The sequence below is a fragment of the Coregonus clupeaformis genome, chromosome 35 (assembly GCF_020615455.1).
Source record: "Coregonus clupeaformis isolate EN_2021a chromosome 35, ASM2061545v1, whole genome shotgun sequence".
NCBI lineage: Eukaryota > Metazoa > Chordata > Actinopteri > Salmoniformes > Salmonidae > Coregonus > Coregonus clupeaformis.
Genome location: NC_059226.1, coordinates 16,208,362 through 16,227,252, shown reverse-complemented (window position 1 = coordinate 16,227,252; position 18,891 = coordinate 16,208,362). Strand labels below are relative to the sequence as shown.

Genomic DNA, 18,891 nt, shown 5'->3' with positions numbered 1-18,891 from the left:
AGGCAAATCCCGCCTTATCTTAGCTCATTGGTCACCATAGCAGCACCCACCCGTAGTCTGCGCTCCAGCAGGTATATCTCACTGGTCATTCCCAAAGCCAACACCTCCTTTGGCCGCCATTCCTTCCAGTTCTCTGCTGCCAATGACTGGAACGAATTGCAAACATCTCTGAAGCTGGAGACTCTTATCTCCCTCAATAACTTTAAGCATCAGTTGTCAGAGCACCTTACCGATCACTGCACCTGTACACAGCCCATCTGAAATTAGCCCACCCAACTACCTCATCCCTATATTATTTATTTTGCTCTTTTGCACCCCAGTATCTCTATTTGCACATCTCTTGCACATCTAGCATTCCAGTGTTAATACTATTGTAATTATTCTGCACTATAGCCTATTTATTGCCTTACCTCCATAACTTGCTTCATTTGCACACACTGTATATATATTTTCTGTTGTATTTCTGACTTTATGTTTTTTACCCCATATGTAACTCTGTGTTGTTTTTTATTGCACTACTTTGCTTTATCTTGGCCAGGTCGCAGTTGTAAATGAGAACCTGTTCTCAACTGGCTTACCTGGTTAAATAAAGGTGAAATAAAATAAATAAATAAAAATACCCCTTGACTTTATTTCCCCCCCTCAGTTTGGTCAGAGGTCCAGCTCAAGGCAGTCTGGGTAGTTCCATATTTTTTCAATTTCCCAATGATAGAGACCAATGTGCTCTTGGAAACTTTCAACACTCTAGAAATTGTTTTATACCCTTCCCCAGATATGCCTTGTCACAATTCTACCTCAGAGATCTACGGACAGTTCCATGGACTTCATGGTATAGTTTCTGCTCTTCAAAAAGAAAAGGAAAGCCGCACACTCTAGGAGCTCAGATGCAATAATGTAATATCTTTAATAACCAACGTTTCGACAGACAAGCTGTCTTCATCAGGGTATAATGACAAACACTGCGGGTCACTGGTTTATAGTGTGAAAGGACACACGCAGGTGTCTGTAATCATGGCCGGGTGTGGCCTAATAGCATTGGCCAATTCACAGATAAAAACAACATACAAAAAACATGGATAGCATATGATCATAGATACTTAGCTACATAGGCCCACAACATTTACAATGAATAGCAAAATCACAAGAATGGCTTCAAATCAAAGTCTACGTTGAGACCGAAGGGAGCAAGGGTCTGCTCTGACATGCACTATCAACTGTGGGACCTCAAATAGACAGGTGTGTTTATTTCTAAATCATGTCCAAACAATGGAATTGGCCACAGGTGGACTCCAATCAAGTTGTAGCAACGGCTCAAGGATGATCAAAGGAAACTGGATGCAACTGAGTGCAATTGGGAGGGTCATAGCAAAGGGGTGTGAATACTTGTGTAAATTAGATATTGCTGCATTTAATTTTAAATACATTTGCATATATTTCAAAAACATGTTTTCACTTTGTCATTATGGGGTATTGTGTGTAGATTGGTGAGAAAAAAATACATATTTAACCAATTTTGAATTTAGGCTGTAACAACAAAATGGGGAATAAGTCAAGGGATATGAATACTTTCTCTAGGCACTGTACGTTAAGTATTTAATCCAAAGTTGTGTGAAGCTGGTCAATTTTACACACTATCAGATATAGAGGAGCGCCTTCCTCATAAAATGGCAGCTTTAGTCAAGATGGAATTCACAGTGAATAGTTCTAATCCATTGTTGTGGCTGGTAACAAACAGATTATCAGGTCAACATAGAGTAGACTACAAGTTTGACAGTTTTTCTATACTAGTTTAAGCATTATAGTCAATCTATAATGTTATTGTTCTCTGCGATATCATCATGAAACAGAACAAATATAATAGCCAAGAATCAAGGAAATTAAGTTGTATTTTATCCATTACACAAACATTTGTAAAACCCTAAAAGCAGACAGAAAGAAATATACAGGATGTGCATTCTGAAAACAGAATATAATTGCTCAAATTAAGCGGAAAAAACAGGACAACGAAGACATGGTCTCTTGCTGTGAATAAATAATTCCTCAAGTCAAGTCCTTTTCATGGTAAAATGTTTTCTTGAAGACAATGCTAGTTGTATTGAGGGAGCTTGGTGTCTTGATCCCGTTTGTGATGCTCTTCTTCAAAAGTCTTTGTAATGCAACAACCTGAAATGTAGTAGAGAAAAATCTACCAAATTAATATTATTCAAATATCTTTCTTAGATTTATTTATTTGTATCAAAAAATCACCCAGTGTTGATTTTATTTTCTGCTTTCCGAAAATAAAATATTCAGGAAAAACAAGACTCGCCTGAAGAGAGGGGCATGGCCCTTGTTGTTGGCCAGGGAGAAGAAGCCGCTGTTTGGGGAGAAGTCCAGGCAGTGGGCCCTGTAAATGGTTTTCCTCTGGAACATGGGGAAGTTCGAGAACACTGTGAAGCTGGGGATATGAACCTGAAATGATAAGGGTAGACACATTGATGACAGTAAAAGAGAGACATGGTTTTACTTCATTTAAAATCAATTCAAACTTTATTCATATCCAAGTCATGCTTTAATAAAACCTCTTATATACATTATAGCTGTAATGATGACAAAGACAACATTAGGTTGGTTTGTGTGTGTGTGAGAGAGACTGACCAATCGGGCAGCCTCGTCGTCAGCCCTGGAGGCGATGGCCAGGATCTCGGAGGTGGGGTTGAAGCGGAGAGAGGTGGCAGAGGTCACAAGGTTCATGATGGCCTTCAGAGGCTTGGGGTTGTTCTGCCGCATACACACCTCCTGGGAGTACACGTTCACCACACCTGCCGCTGACCTGAGATAATAGAAATGGTAGAAAATGTATGTGAAAAACTTGAGTGTGCTACAGGTATCCTAGGTATTTCTATATAAAAAAAATGTAATTGGGTCGTTCCACGAAATGGGTGCCTTTTGATATTTTAAGTAGAAATTGTGTACAAATCTTACATTTTAAAAGCCTGTTATATTAAATGACATGTCCTTTAACATAGACCACATTATATGAATAAAGACTTGCTAAAGTGCCAACATTTCTGCATTATGACATGTCCCTTCGTCAACCATGTGTCACCTCTAGGAAGATTTTAACCCACTTAACCCCAACATTTCTCCAAGTTTCACAATCATTGTACAGCCCTTGTTATTTTGTTGCTTTGACAAAGTCATTTCTGAAGATGATTTAATGTTATTAATTTACATCTGTCCCTCATTTTAAGATCAACCATGTTACTTGAACTGAATTCTCGTTTTAATAAAATGAAACTATTCCTTTTTAATATTTCCCCCCCCCAAAAACATAGAACATCTAACAGTCAAATCGTAGAGTAAAAGCAGGTGAACTGGTTCTACTCTTTTTGGCCATTTTCTGGTGTTTTGTGGTGGAAAACTGAGTGGGTCGAGCATAACACGTCAACCCTGTAATCCATAGATAGACAGGCTAGTCATTTTCTAACTTAATTTTTGCATTTAATTAACACTAATTAACACTTCCTGTTGCACTTCCTGTTGCACAAAACAAGATTCCATTCCCCCTGTCACCATGAAATGTATGGCTGATTAAAGATGAAATCATCAACCCTGTTATGCTCAACCCTGTTACTTTATTTGGCACTTAATAGGCACTTACTATAATTGTTTTATTTAACCTCTTAAAAGTGGGAAAACATGTTTTTTATTAAGTTGAATGTGCTCTCTATGACAATGTTATTTCTTTTTACACTTCTTAAAAAGGCACCTAATTGGTGGAACAGCCCAATTATCCTGAAGGTTTTGTGACAGAATCATGCATAAAATCTAAAAAAGACATGTGAAGTAAGACAAACAGGACAATACAAACATTGCAATGGTTTGATCACAAAACGACAGAGTCAATCGCTGCTGAATCATATCAGCAAGGAAATGGATGAATTAATAAATGAGCTACACACCAACAACCTTATGAAAACAAAATGGCTGACTCACCCGCAGGCCAGATACTGTCCGTTCCTGGATGCAGCTATGGAGGTCCCACTCACACAGCCATCATCTGTGAACCTGTTCAGGCATTTACTGCTCCTCATGTCCCATATGTACACCTCACCCTCCTCTGCAACATCAAAAAGGTTTAGTACATACAGGTACCCATGTACAGCTTTAAAAGTGCAATATGCAGAAATCGCTCCGCCATTTCCTTTTTGCTAAAATGCTAGTGACAAAACAAGCAGTGGTCGCCAATGCAGTGGTCACTTTCTGAGTCGAAATGCAAGCCAAGATTTTTTTTTTTTTTTTGAACATGACAAAAAACAGAAGCCTATATATGAAACATTAACCAATTAAAAATTGTTCTGTAGAAATGAGGTTTGTAGTACGCTATAGGCCCAATACATTATCACTGAATATTGGCTATGCTTGAACTGCCCTGCCAATGTTGTTCTTCTCAGATCTGTTTGAAATTATATTTCAAAATTGTAGGTATATGATCACACTGGTAATAGATCATTTGCTGTATTACTTAAGGCACAGCTGAGTGAGCATAATCATTTGCTTTTATTTATTTTACTGGACTGATGGCCTGCATCTGATGTTCACTCTGAGGGGAAGGAGAGAGCAGCGGTGAGGCTGCCTCTCACCAGAAAAGGAGACAGTCTTCCAGCTGATGGAGAAACTCAAGTCGCACTGCATTATTTCTGCCTCATGCACCAATTCATGTTGTTAATACGATGGCCAGTTGAAGTGAAATATTACTCGATATAAAAAAGAGTCACGCCACTAATAACACTTTGCTATACTGGTTGTAGTGTGAGTGGAAGTAGGGAGAATGCGCATCGACAGTGCTGAATAACAACTTAAACTTACTCATAAAAACAGCAGCGCTTTGCTGTATTTGTTGAGTCTCTCTCAAGTCATGGTTTTAAAAATTTAGACATTTCACAGTATCAACTTTGCTGTGCGCTCGAGGCTTCTTTTTACAGTCTATGGCTCGAGGAAACTGTGCAGACACAGTGATCTGAGCTATCTGATTGGCCAGCGGTAGGCCTGTATTTGCTCTCTGGGCCTGCCGGGTAAGTGGAGTTCTACCTTCAGACACATGACATTTTTCAAAACGGGAACACTTTGCCTTCCCAGTGCTAGGGCTGCTCAATCAAGTGCCCCTACCGCCAACTGCACAAAACAAACACAAAATATAGGAACACAAGGCTTTATCGTTGTTTCTATACAGAAATGTTTGGTGACCGACTAGGAATACCTTGAAGATTGACTGGTTGGTGACCACTGGTGTAGAGAATCATTGTATCATCTGAACCGCTGTTAAATATATTTTCCATAAACAAAAATATTGTATTTTCAGCTGTTTGAAGTTGGTGTACAAAACCGAAAGTAAAAGACACAAAAACAAATCTACCGCTTCTTAGACTTGCTTTCAAAGAGAGTGACAGATATATAACTCACATTTCTATGTGAATTTGGTCAGGTCGCCCAAAAAGTTACATATTGCAGCTTTAACTAAAATCATCTAAAAAAAGGCTTTAGGATGTGATTGGGATGTGGCTGTGTGTCTTTTTAGACCAGGGTAAAACCCACCAGAATTGGTGAAGACTTTGCTGCCGTCGTGGGAGAAAGACACTCCCGTAATGTTTCCGTTGATCTTCATGCTTTTCACTACCTCCTTTGTCTGAAAAAAACAACAATGAGAAAATACTGACATTTATGCAATGCATGTGGTTGTCACATCATTTTTCATTATGAAGCTTACCGTTAGTTCCAAGTCACATGGTGTTTGGTTTACAAGCACACAACGCCTGATCCAAAATGGATTCTTATGTTTTGATCCATTTTGGATGTGTGGTATGTCAGGTATTTGCCATCTACAATCACCTACCTTCATTGTTAACACGTGGAGGTATCCGGAGGCGCCAGTGAGAAGGAGGGATTCTCCATCAGGGGAGACTTCAAACTCTTTCACCCTCTGTTCCCTCAGACCTGGGGGACAACCATAATTGTTACTGCACTCAATCACACCCATTTCAAAAATAACACAGTCTGGCTGAGAATATACAGTGATTTTATCTTTAAACCAATCACAGAACACAATAATTTGCTCAGTAATAACTAGGCTTGGGCGGTATACCATATATACCGTATAACAGGGTATTTGGAAATAGCCACGGGATGGTTTTCAATAGCGTCAATACAGTTGAAACTTTATTTTCTATACATTTGAATATTTGTAGCTACTTTTTAAGTAAATACCTGCAGTCAACTTGTGCAATACATTAAGGAGATAAAGAAGATGGCGATCTTCATTTCACCGGTCACATAATTTTTCATTATGAAGCTTACCGTTAGTTCCAAGTCACATGGTGTTTGGTTTACAAGCACACAACGACGAGAGACCGGAGCCTTGTGAGTCACTCAATGTTTTGCACCACGTGCCAGGTGATCTAGGGGTGGCAAGTAGCCTGGCGGGTAGGAGCATTGGGCCAGTAACCGAAAGGTTGCTGGATCGAATCCCCGAGCTGACAAGGCAAAAATCTGTCGCTCTGCCCCTTAGCAAGGCAGTTAAACCCACTGTTCCCCGGCCGCCGTTGACATGGATGTTGATTAAGGCAGCCCCCCGCACCTCTCTGATTCAGAGGGGTTGGGTTAAATGCAGAAGACACATTTCAGTTGAATACATTCAGTTGTAAAACTGACTAGGTATCCCCCTTTGCCCTAGTTACACCACTAAATGTTTGCTAGATATCTTCTAACTATTAAGTTAACTGTCTAAAATGTGCTAAAAACAAGCTTCTCTTGGTAACAGCAGAGAATCCCCTCCTGGATCAAGAGCGTTGCCGTCTAATATTGTGCAGCAAACTGTGTATCATTTTTTTGTTACTTGTATAACTTTGAGATGGGATGTCTGTCCTGCAAATAATTTAGGTCAGAGACTGTATAAAATGTTCACAATGAGATTTTACGTGTACTTGTTAGCATTAATAACAGGTTAGATTACTACCTTACAGCCAACAGGTTAGATTACTACCTTACAGCCAACAGGTTAGATTACTACCTTACAGCCAACAGGATAGATTACTACCTTACAGCCAACAGGATAGATTACTACCCAACAGCCAACAGGATAGATTACTACCTAACAGCCAACAGGTTAGATTACTACCTTACAGCCAACAGGATAGATTACTACCTTACAGCCAACAGGTTAGATTACTACCTTACAGCCAACAGGTTAGATTACTACCTTACAGCCAACAGGTTAGATTACTACCTTACAGCCAACAGGTTATATTATTACCTTACAGCCAACAGGTTAGATTACTACCCTACAGCCAACAGGATAGATTACTACCATACAGCCAACAGGTTATATTAATACCTTACAGCCAACAGGTTAGATTACTACCCTACAGCCAACAGGATAGATTACTACCCAACAGCCAACAGGTTAGATTACTACCTAACAGCCAACAGGTTAGATTACTACCTTACAGCCAACAGGTTAGATTACTACCTTACAGCCAACAGGTTAGATTACTACCTTACAGCCAACAGGATAGATTACTACCCAACAGCCAACAGGTTAGATTACTACCTAACAGCCAACAGGTTAGATTACTACCCAACAGCCAACAGGTTAGATTACTACCCAACAGCCAACAGGTTAGATTACTACCCAACAGCCAACAGGTTAGATTACTACCTTACAGCCAACAGGTTAGATTACTACCTTACAGCCAACAGGTTAGATTACTACTTTACAGCCAACAGGTTAGATTATTACCTTACAGCCAACAGGTTAGATTACTACCTTACAGCCAACAGGATAGATTACTACCCAACAGCCAACAGGTTAGATTACTACCTTACAGCCAACAGGTTAGATTACTACCTTACAGCCAACAGGTTAGATTACTACCTTACAGCCAACAGGTTAGATTACTACCTTACAGCCAACAGGTTAGATTACTACCTTACAGCCAACAGGATAGATTACTACCTTACAGCCAACAGGTTAGATTACTACCTTACAGCCAACAGGTTAGATTACTACCTTACAGCCAACAGGTTAGATTACTACCTTACAGCCAACAGGTTAGATTACTACCCAACAGGTTAGATTACTACTTTACAGCCAACAGGTTAGATTACTACTTTACAGCCAACAGGATAGATTACTACCTTACAGCCAACAGGATAGATTACTACCCAACAGCCAACAGGATAGATTACTACCCAACAGCCAACAGGTTAGATTACTACCTTACAGCCAACAGGATAGATTACTACCTTACAGCCAACAGGTTAGATTACTACCTTACAGCCAACAGGTTAGATTACTACCCAACAGGTTAGATTACTACTTTACAGCCAACAGGTTAGATTACTACCTTACAGCCAACAGGATAGATTACTACCTTACAGCCAACAGGATAGATTACTACCCAACAGCCAACAGGATAGATTACTACCCAACAGCCAACAGGTTAGATTACTACCTTACAGCCAACAGGATAGATTACTACCTTACAGCCAACAGGATAGATTACTACCTTACAGCCAACAGGTTAGATTACTACCTTACAGCCAACAGGTTAGATTACTACCTTACAGCCAACAGGTTAGATTACTACCTTACAGCCAACAGGTTAGATTACTACCTTACAGCCAACAGGTTAGATTACTACCTTACAGCCAACAGGTTAGATTACTACCTTACAGCCAACAGGTTAGATTACTACCTTACAGCCAACAGGTTAGATTACTACCTTACAGCCAACAGGTTAGATTACTACCTTACAGCCAACAGGTTAGATTACTACCTTACAGCCAACAGGTTAGATTACTACCTTACAGCCAACAGGTTAGATTACTACCTTACAGCCAACAGGATAGATTACTACCCAACAGCCAACAGGTTAGATTACTACCTAACAGCCAACAGGTTAGATTACTACCCAACAGCCAACAGGTTAGATTACTACCCAACAGCCAACAGGTTAGATTACTACCCAACAGCCAACAGGTTAGATTACTACCTTACAGCCAACAGGTTAGATTACTACCTTACAGCCAACAGGTTAGATTACTACTTTACAGCCAACAGGTTAGATTATTACCTTACAGCCAACAGGTTAGATTACTACCTTACAGCCAACAGGATAGATTACTACCCAACAGCCAACAGGTTAGATTACTACCTTACAGCCAACAGGTTAGATTACTACCTTACAGCCAACAGGTTAGATTACTACCTTACAGCCAACAGGTTAGATTACTACCTTACAGCCAACAGGTTAGATTACTACCTTACAGCCAACAGGATAGATTACTACCTTACAGCCAACAGGTTAGATTACTACCTTACAGCCAACAGGTTAGATTACTACCTTACAGCCAACAGGTTAGATTACTACCTTACAGCCAACAGGTTAGATTACTACCCAACAGGTTAGATTACTACTTTACAGCCAACAGGTTAGATTACTACTTTACAGCCAACAGGATAGATTACTACCTTACAGCCAACAGGATAGATTACTACCCAACAGCCAACAGGATAGATTACTACCCAACAGCCAACAGGTTAGATTACTACCTTACAGCCAACAGGATAGATTACTACCTTACAGCCAACAGGTTAGATTACTACCTTACAGCCAACAGGTTAGATTACTACCCAACAGGTTAGATTACTACTTTACAGCCAACAGGTTAGATTACTACCTTACAGCCAACAGGATAGATTACTACCTTACAGCCAACAGGATAGATTACTACCCAACAGCCAACAGGATAGATTACTACCCAACAGCCAACAGGTTAGATTACTACCTTACAGCCAACAGGATAGATTACTACCTTACAGCCAACAGGATAGATTACTACCTTACAGCCAACAGGTTAGATTACTACCTTACAGCCAACAGGTTAGATTACTACCTTACAGCCAACAGGTTAGATTACTACCTTACAGCCAACAGGTTAGATTACTACCTTACAGCCAACAGGTTAGATTACTACCTTACAGCCAACAGGTTAGATTACTACCTTACAGCCAACAGGTTAGATTACTACCTTACAGCCAACAGGTTAGATTACTACCTTACAGCCAACAGGTTAGATTACTACCTTACAGCCAACAGGTTAGATTACTACCTTACAGCCAACAGGTTAGATTACTACCTTACAGCCAACAGGTTAGATTACTACCTTACAGCCAACAGGTTAGATTACTACCTTACAGCCAACAGGTTAGATTACCACCTTACAGCCAACAGGATAGATTACTACCATACAGCCAACAGGTTATATTATTACCTTACAGCCAACAGGTTAGATTACTACCCAACAGCCAACAGGTTAGATTACTACCCAACAGCCAACAGGTTAGATTACTACCTTACAGCCAACAGGTTAGATTACTACCTTACAGCCAACAGGTTAGATTACTACCTTACAGCCAACAGGTTAGATTATTACCTTACAGCCAACAGGTTAGATTACTACCTTACAGCCAACAGGATAGATTACTACCCAACAGCCAACAGGTTAGATTACTACCTTACAGCCAACAGGTTAGATTACTACCTTACAGCCAACAGGTTAGATTACTACCTTACAGCCAACAGGTTAGATTACTACCTTACAGCCAACAGGATAGATTACTACCCAACAGCCAACAGGATAGATTACTACCTAACAGCCAACAGGTTAGATTACTACCTAACAGCCAACAGGTTAGATTACTACCTTACAGCCAACAGGTTAGATTACTACCTTACAGCCAACAGGATAGATTACTACCTTACAGCCAACAGGTTAGATTACTACCTTACAGCCAACAGGTTAGATTACTACCCAACAGGTTAGATTACTACTTTACAGCCAACAGGTTAGATTACTACTTTACAGCCAACAGGTTAGATTACTACCTTACAGCCAACAGGTTAGATTACTACCTTACAGCCAACAGGATAGATTACTACCTTACAGCCAACAGGTTAGATTACTACCTTACAGCCAACAGGTTAGATTACTACCCAACAGGTTAGATTACTACTTTACAGCCAACAGGTTAGATTACTACCTTACAGTCAACAGGTTAGATTACTACCTTACAGCCAACAGGTTAGATTACTACCTTACAGCCAACAGGTTAGATTACTACCTTACAGTCAACAGGTTAGATTACTACCTTACAGCCAACAGGTTAGATTACTACCTTACAGCCAACAGGTTAGATTACTACCTTACAGCCAACAGGTTAGATTACTACCTTACAGCCAACAGGTTAGATTACTACCTTACAGCCAACAGGTTAGATTACTACCTTACAGCCAACAGGTTAGATTACTACCTTACAGTCAACAGGTTAGATTACTACCTTACAGCCAACAGGTTAGATTACTACCTTACAGCCAACAGGTTAGATTACTACCTTACAGCCAACAGGTTAGATTACTACCTTACAGCCAACAGGTTAGATTACTACCTTACAGTCAACAGGTTAGATTACTACCTTACAGCCAACAGGTTAGATTACTACCTTACAGCCAACAGGTTAGATTACTACCTTACAGCCAACAGGATAGATTACTACCTTACAGCCAACAGGTTAGATTACTACCTTACAGCCAACAGGTTAGATTACTACCTTACAGCCAACAGGATAGATTACTACCTTACAGCCAACAGGTTAGATTACTACCTTACAGCCAACAGGTTAGATTACTACCTTACAGCCAACAGGTTAGATTACTACCTTACAGCCAACAGGTTAGATTACTACCTTACAGCCAACAGGTTAGATTACTACCTTACAGCCAACAGGTTAGATTACTACCTTACAGCCAACAGGTTAGATTACTACCTTACAGCCAACAGGTTAGATTACTACCTTACAGCCAACAGGTTAGATTACTACCTTACAGCCAACAGGTTAGATTACTACCCAACAGCCAACAGGTTAGATTACTACCTTACAGCCAACAGGTTAGATTACTACCTTACAGCCAACAGGTTAGATTACTACCTTACAGCCAACAGGTTAGATTACTACCCAACAGCCTTGGGGTTCTAGTGACTCCCCATGGCTTCCTCCTCCTCACCTCTGACAGTGTGGACAGGGATCACCTTGCCCTCCATCATGTCGTAGATGTAGAACAGCTTGTTCCTGAAACTGGTGGCCACCACCTGCTCCCCGTCCACGCTGAACTGGGCCTTGTGCACCGGGAACTTCTCCAGGTGGATACTCTGGATCTTAGGGTTGGTCTTCCCATCAACCTGGAGAGGAAGGAGTGACATTTAGAGTGAGGTGGAAGGTAATTAATATTAGTACAGACTTATCTGTTAGTGTCACAGATTCACTAAATAACCCTAAAATAATCATCCCTAAGGATGTTTGGTGGTCCATTGAGAGTTTTGTATTTTTTTTAGCTTATAGTTTGTATGGTCAAATAAAAGACCTGGAGGATTTCATTAAAAGCATATAGCCCCAACCGGCCCGTTTATGACATTCCCTATACCATGCCTCATGATGACAGCCACAGAAATGCCTGAGAGAAGACTGAAGCTGATGAATAAAATGAATACCTGGAACAGAGAGATGGACTGGTCGAGCCCTGCTGTCATGACAACCTGGGCGGAGGGGTGGAACTGCACCGTGGTCAGCCTGTCCTCAGACGGCCGGTCGTTGTTGGCATGTAGGCACTTCTTCATCTGCAAGAGAGTTCAATACATCCATGATAAATGTACTAGTATCACATGTAAACATGACGTTGAAAATACTCTACTATTGTGATCTCAATTGGCAAAACCACATGATCTAATACTGGAAAATCGAATGGCTTTGTAACTCCCAAGCCAGTAAGGTACTCTGGTTAGAGAGTCCCCATTGGCAGTCAGAGAGAGATCTGGTTGTTCTAGTCTAACTTCATCTCAAATGTAGTAGTGGTGAGATGATGGGAGAACAGAACTCACCCGTATGATTCCTTTGGGAAGGCTGTCGGATGAGCCCACAAAGTTGCCCGTCTTCCTCATCAGGTCGTCTCCATCTTCAGAGTCTTCATCAGAGTCATCTTTAGATTTTTTTAAATAGACACATTGTTTATTGAAACGACACAAATGTATACTATATACCAGGGATCATCAACTAGATTCAGCCGCAGGACGAACATAATTACAAATAAGTTGTAGACTGAAATTGACCGCAAGAAGTCCAAACATATATAAAATGTTATTAAAACAATCATTTCAAACCGTCTATATCATGAAAAGAGTGTTCATAGTGTTTTGTACACTCAGTGTGCATCTCTCTATTATGCGTGTGAATACTTCAGAACAGATTTCCAAACTTAAAATCACTTGGAGCTGATTTGCTGGTGTTTTTACCATCTTTTATGTCCAAAAATAAAAATAACCTTCAGAAAACTTGGAGGATCAAATAAAATCAGTTGGGGAACCCTGCTATATACACTATAACACCATTATATAGTAGGCAATCATCAGTGAGGGGCATCTCTCATAACATATTACACGGACCATGAAGATGTTTATGACCAAAATTCATAAGTTTACCTTTTTTCTTGTTCTTTTTCTTTACTTTTGTCTCTGCCCACGACGGCTTTCCACCCATTGCTTTTTGGAACCTGGCAAAAATGAGTTGGAAGTGTGAGTTTGAACCACCAGATCCGAGTGGTATTTACTCAATGGCTGTATTACTAATATCCACTTACTGTTCTTTCATCCTCTGCTGTAACTTCTGTTTGGACATCTTGGCCTCTGTCACACTCTTGGTCAGGTCTCTACGGAACCGGTGTGTCATGTCCACTCTAGGAAACGGGAGGGAAAGATCATGGAAGAATGAATAAAAAACAGTGACGTAACTGCTAGGGATGTAACAGTTCACCGATACGCATCGGTCCCGGTTAAAATGTTTAAGATACAGACTGACCTAAATGTACCATGCATCGGTCAGAAAATCGATTCAAATGTTATGAATCGTTGATTCACTGAAAGGTTTTGCTCATATTACTTTCTTTCTACCTTCAGAAAATACCGCTGATCTTTTGGGACAACTGACGCATCCTCTCCTTCAGTGTCAAACTAAGCATGTAACTGCGTTGACAGTCATTGATCTACAAGTCACTTTGCATGCCGAACAACCCCAGGCAATATCAGTAGCCTCCTCAAACTGTGCACTGCTTCGCACGCTGACCAATAACGCTTCGATCACACCGATAGCGTCATTGCATTTTGGTACACATACAAGGTGAATGTTGAACTTTTGTTGCACACATCCAGATGATGCTGCATACCGTTTTGCACAATGACTCTGCAGGTGTGATCGAGGCTTAACAAAAGTTCAACATTCACCTTCTGCTACCATTTCTGTCAAGCTGTCTACAATTTGATGCAAACAAGCCCCCCCCAAATCTGATAGTGGGGTGGTAGATGCCCACTAGTCTCCCTTATGGCTCAGCTCAGGTGACTACATACACCATAGACATTTACACAAATACACACACACAGATGTCAGCTCGGACAGACTACCAGCACCTCAAATGTTCTACTGCTTGAGCTCCTGTTCATCTTATAGAATATTAGCTCAAAAGCATTGTGGAGCTCCTGCACCTAAATATAAACAGTACCGGCACCCAAAATGAGTACCGGAAACCTATTTCCGCCCAGGTCAAGCACTGGTTTCTGTATCTAGACACGTATCGATTTGTCTTTAAAGGGAAAGATGCACATCACTAGTAACTGCCCATACAAGCAATGTTTGATTCACATATCCATGTAATTGACATTAGGGTTACATGCCTACAGCTAATGTAGTTACATGAAGTTTGAAGCATTGTACATGACATCAATGCTGAAAAGACACAATAGGACATCGTTGCAGTCCCAGGTACTAACTCTTCCTCCAGATCATCATCCTCATCCTCCCACACTGCTGTCCTGGTTGGCTGAACCTTCAGCCGTGCTTCATTCTCTACATCGGATTCGCTGGAATCGTCATCATCCAGAAGTGTGGCACCTCCATCCTCTCTGTCCTGTTGACAAGAAGTTGATTTGATAAAAACTGACTGCAATGAAACTAAAAGTAAATGATATGTGACAGACGGATATGACACTGGAGATTATTAGTCTAGTACCTGGTTGTAACTAACTATCAATCAATATTGGATTTACATCTATACCATGCTGACAATGTGGCAACATAATCCAATGAGAATATTTATGAACCTTGGCAGGCAGCATCATTCTGTATGGAATCAGGGGTGTATTCATTACCCCAACTTTTCGGATTGGAATGGCAACCATAAAATACAAATTAACTACAACTTCTGTTTAAGAACCCAACAGATTTTACTTCACGTTGGAGTTGTTGCAAAACGTTTTGTAACAGACAAAACGTTTTGCTACAGAATCAGCGTAATGAACACACCCCAGATGTACAGTACCAGTCAAAGGTCTGGACACACCTATTCATTCAAGTGCTTTTCTTTATTTTTACTATTTTCTACATTGTAGAATAATAGTGAAGACATCAAAACTATGAAATAACACATATGGAATCATGTAGTAACCCCAAAAAGTGTTAAACAAATTATATTATATTTTAGATTCTTCAAAGTAGCCACCCTTTGCCTTGATGACAGCTTTGCACAATCTTGGCATTCTCTCAACCAGCTTCATGAGGAATGCTTTTCCAACAGTCTTGAAGGAGTTCCCACATATGCTGAGCACTTGTTGGCTGCTTTTCATTCACTCTGCGGTCCAACTCATCCCAAACCATCTCAATTTGGTTGAGGTCGGGTGATTGTGGAGGCCAGGTCATCTGATGCAGCACTCCATCACTCTCCTTCTTGGTCAAATAGCCCTTACACAGCCTGGAGGTGTGTTTTGGGTCATTGTCCTGTTGAAAAACAAATGATAGTCCCACTAAGCGCAAACCAGATGGGATGGCGTATCGCTGCAGAATGCTGTGATAGCCATGCTGGTTAAGTGTGCCTTGAATTCTAAATACATTTCCACCGGTCTAATGTCCATTGCTCGTGTTTCTTGGCCCAAGCAAGTCTCCTCTTCTTATTGGTGTCCTTTAGTAGTGGTTTCTTTGCAGCAATTCGACCATGAAGGCCTGATTCACGCAGTCTCCTCTGAACAGTTGATGTTGAGATGTGTCTGTTACTTGAACTCTGAAGCATTTACGCTTCATGCGCCCAATCTGAGGTGCAGTTAACTCTAATGAACTTATCCTCTGCAGCAGAGGTAACTCGGTCTTCCTTTCCTGTGGCGGTCCTCATGAGAGCCAGTTTCATCATAGCGCTTGATGGTTTTTGTGACTGCACTTGAAGAAACTTTCAAAGTTCTTGAAGTTTTCTGTATTGACTGACCTTCATGTCTTAAAGTAAGGATAGACTGTCTTTTCTCTTTGCTAGTTTGAGCTGTTCTTGCCATATTTTTTTATATATTTTTGTCATTTAGCTGACGCTCTTATCCAGAGCAACTTACAGTTAGTGAGTGTATACTTATTTTTTTCATACTGGCCCCCGTGGGAATCGAACCCACAACCCTGCCGTTGCAAACGCCATGCTCTACCAACTGAGCTACATCCCTGGACTTGGTCTTTTACCAAATAGGGCTATCTTCTGTATACCACCCCGGCTCGGGCGGCAGGTAGCTTAGTGGTTAAGAGCGTTGTGCCAGTAACCGAAAGGTCGCTGGTTCTAATCCCCGAGCCGACTAGGTGAAAAATCTGCCGATGTGCCCTTGAGCAAGGCACTTAACCCTAATTGCTCCTGTAAGTCGCTCTGGATAAGAGCGTCTGCTAAATGACTAATTATTATTATTATTATTACCTTGTCACAACACAACTGATTGGCTCAAACGCATTAAGAAGGAAAGAAATTCCACAAATTAACTTTTAACAAGGCACACCTGTTAATTGAAATACATTCCAGGTGACTACCTCATGAAGCTGGTTGAGAGAATGCCAAGAGTGTGCAAAGCTGTCATCAAGGCAAAGGGTGGCTACTTTGAAGAATCTCAAATCTCAAATATATTTGGATTTGTTTAACACTTTTTGGGTTACTATATGATTCCATATATGTTATTTCATAGTTTTGATGTCTTCACTATTATTCTACAATGTAGAAAATAGTAAAAATAAAGGAAAAACCCTGGAATGAGCTGTCCAAACTTTTGACTTACATTTTACATATTTAGCAGACGCTCTTATCCAGAGCGACTTACAGTTAGTGAGTGCATACATTTTTCATACTTGCCCCCCGTGGGAAACGAACCCACAACCCTGGCGTTGCAAGCGCCATGCTCTACCAACTGAGCTACAGGGGACTTGTACTGTAACTAATGAATTCCTACCTCCACGAGCCTTTCTGCAAGATCATCTTCAGCACCAAAAACAAGATCTTCAAGAAGTTTTACAGATGCATCTTCTTCGCCCAAAACAGTCACAGCCTGGGCGTTTTTGTGTCTTTTTAGCACTTCTTCCTCGTAGTCAGGCTCTGGTTCAGAGACTCTTTTCATCGTCTCTCTCCCGTTTCTAGAGTGTATACCGACTTTGTCCATGTTTATAATTTAAACCTTAGCATATGAAACGAATTGTAAGTTTACTCAGGGTAGAATTTAACAACATTCAGTAGACTCATAGATGTGCTAGCTAGTCTTTTACAATAACATGCCTCATGCGCCCAATGTTTTCCACATGGGGTGGCTGCAACGCTGTGTTAGTTGTGAGCAAAGTCAACGTACGGCTGCACTATTTCACAAAGTTGCAAAGTATGTGCACAGAGAAGAACTTATGGCCCACGCACGCTCCAACAGTGTAGATGTTTTATTAATCAGTGGTTGTGCGCAGGCTTCGCGCAAAATTCACTATCATGTGTTTCCGTTTTCTTGACCCCTGAACTCGGAATAAATTGTATTTTTTAAATTACAAACAAACGGGCTGGCAAAGACACTTGCGCCGTCTTGTGCATGGGTTGTAAAATGATCTTCAGAGATTTTTTTTTCTTTGATACAACGTTTTGCGAGAAATCTATTTTGAATTTAATGCTCCTAACTATTTCATCAAACTTTATTTATTGATGTTTTCTTTGCGAGTGTACATGTAAGTGTTGAATCATTGTGTACATATGAAAAGTAGGCTATGTGCAAGACATATGAAAGGCAAGAGACAGATACAATGACTCAAAATAAAGATAAAAGACTATGAATAGAAAATGCATAACAATTATGTATAATGGAAAATATTATCTTAATATACAGTATTGGGAATGGAAACTTTCCTATGTTTTCACATACACAAATCTGTATTCTCTTACATTTCCCTCCTGGTACCCATTCATCTATAGGACATAGATGAGATAATGATTATGTAAAAATACTACAGGTTTACAGAGGTGATCATAAATCAAACTATGAAAGGGGTGCAAGAGAGACAGAGGGATTATATAAATTAGTGGAAGGAGCGAGGGAAAGCAGAAGCTTTAAATAGCAACAGTCAATGGCCCATTTTCAAGCCCACCCTTGGCCTCCTAATAATAGATACCTCTCAGATTCAGGCTGACCCTAGCCCCTATTAATGGACCCTTCTTCATTCCAAAGACTGTTTGATCAGCAGTATGATAATAGCTCCACTTTGACCTTGGCAAACTCTCCCGAAGAGCTGTATAGAATATGATGGGCCACAACCCATACCCCTCCCCCAACTGGAAATGTATGCATAAAAATTTGTTGAAAAGGCATTTATTAGTGAGGGAAAAAGTATTTGATCCCCTGCTGATTTTGTACGTTTGCCCACTGACAAACAAATGATCAGTCTATAATTTTAATGGTAGGTTTATTTGAACAGTGAGAGACAGAATTACT

The 18,891-nt window shown here is 40.4% G+C and overlaps 1 protein-coding gene across 1 annotated transcript; it reads right to left on the bottom strand.

Moving 5' to 3' along the window:
• Positions 1 to 1,720: 1,720 nt before the first annotated feature.
• LOC121569482 (U3 small nucleolar RNA-associated protein 18 homolog) lies at positions 1,721 to 17,739 on the bottom strand. The gene is made up of 13 exons (XM_041880466.2): positions 17,383 to 17,739; positions 14,914 to 15,050; positions 13,731 to 13,826; positions 13,573 to 13,643; positions 12,976 to 13,073; positions 12,589 to 12,714; positions 12,105 to 12,279; positions 5,876 to 5,976; positions 5,578 to 5,668; positions 3,979 to 4,102; positions 2,638 to 2,812; positions 2,309 to 2,451; positions 1,721 to 2,163 (listed from the first exon to the last, which is right to left on the bottom strand). Exons 1-13 carry the CDS (start codon positions 17,587 to 17,589, stop codon positions 2,139 to 2,141), a joined length of 1,569 nt encoding a protein of 522 aa, XP_041736400.1. The 5' UTR covers positions 17,590 to 17,739; the 3' UTR covers positions 1,721 to 2,138.
• Positions 17,740 to 18,891: the final 1,152 nt, after the last annotated feature.

What these genes read in the sequence shown, in the direction of transcription:
- LOC121569482 (XM_041880466.2), bottom strand. Translation starts at nt 17,589, where the DNA reads ATGGACAAAGTCGGTATACACTCTAGAAACGGGAGAGAGACGATGAAA. An exon ending in CAGCAGAGGATGAAAGAACA is followed by an intron (nt 13,644 to 13,730) that starts GTAAGTGGATAT and finishes CATTTTTGCCAG; the next exon opens with GTTCCAAAAAGCAATGGGTG. An exon ending in AGTCCATCTCTCTGTTCCAG is followed by an intron (nt 12,280 to 12,588) that starts GTATTCATTTTA and finishes CTTCCTCTCCAG; the next exon opens with GTTGATGGGAAGACCAACCC.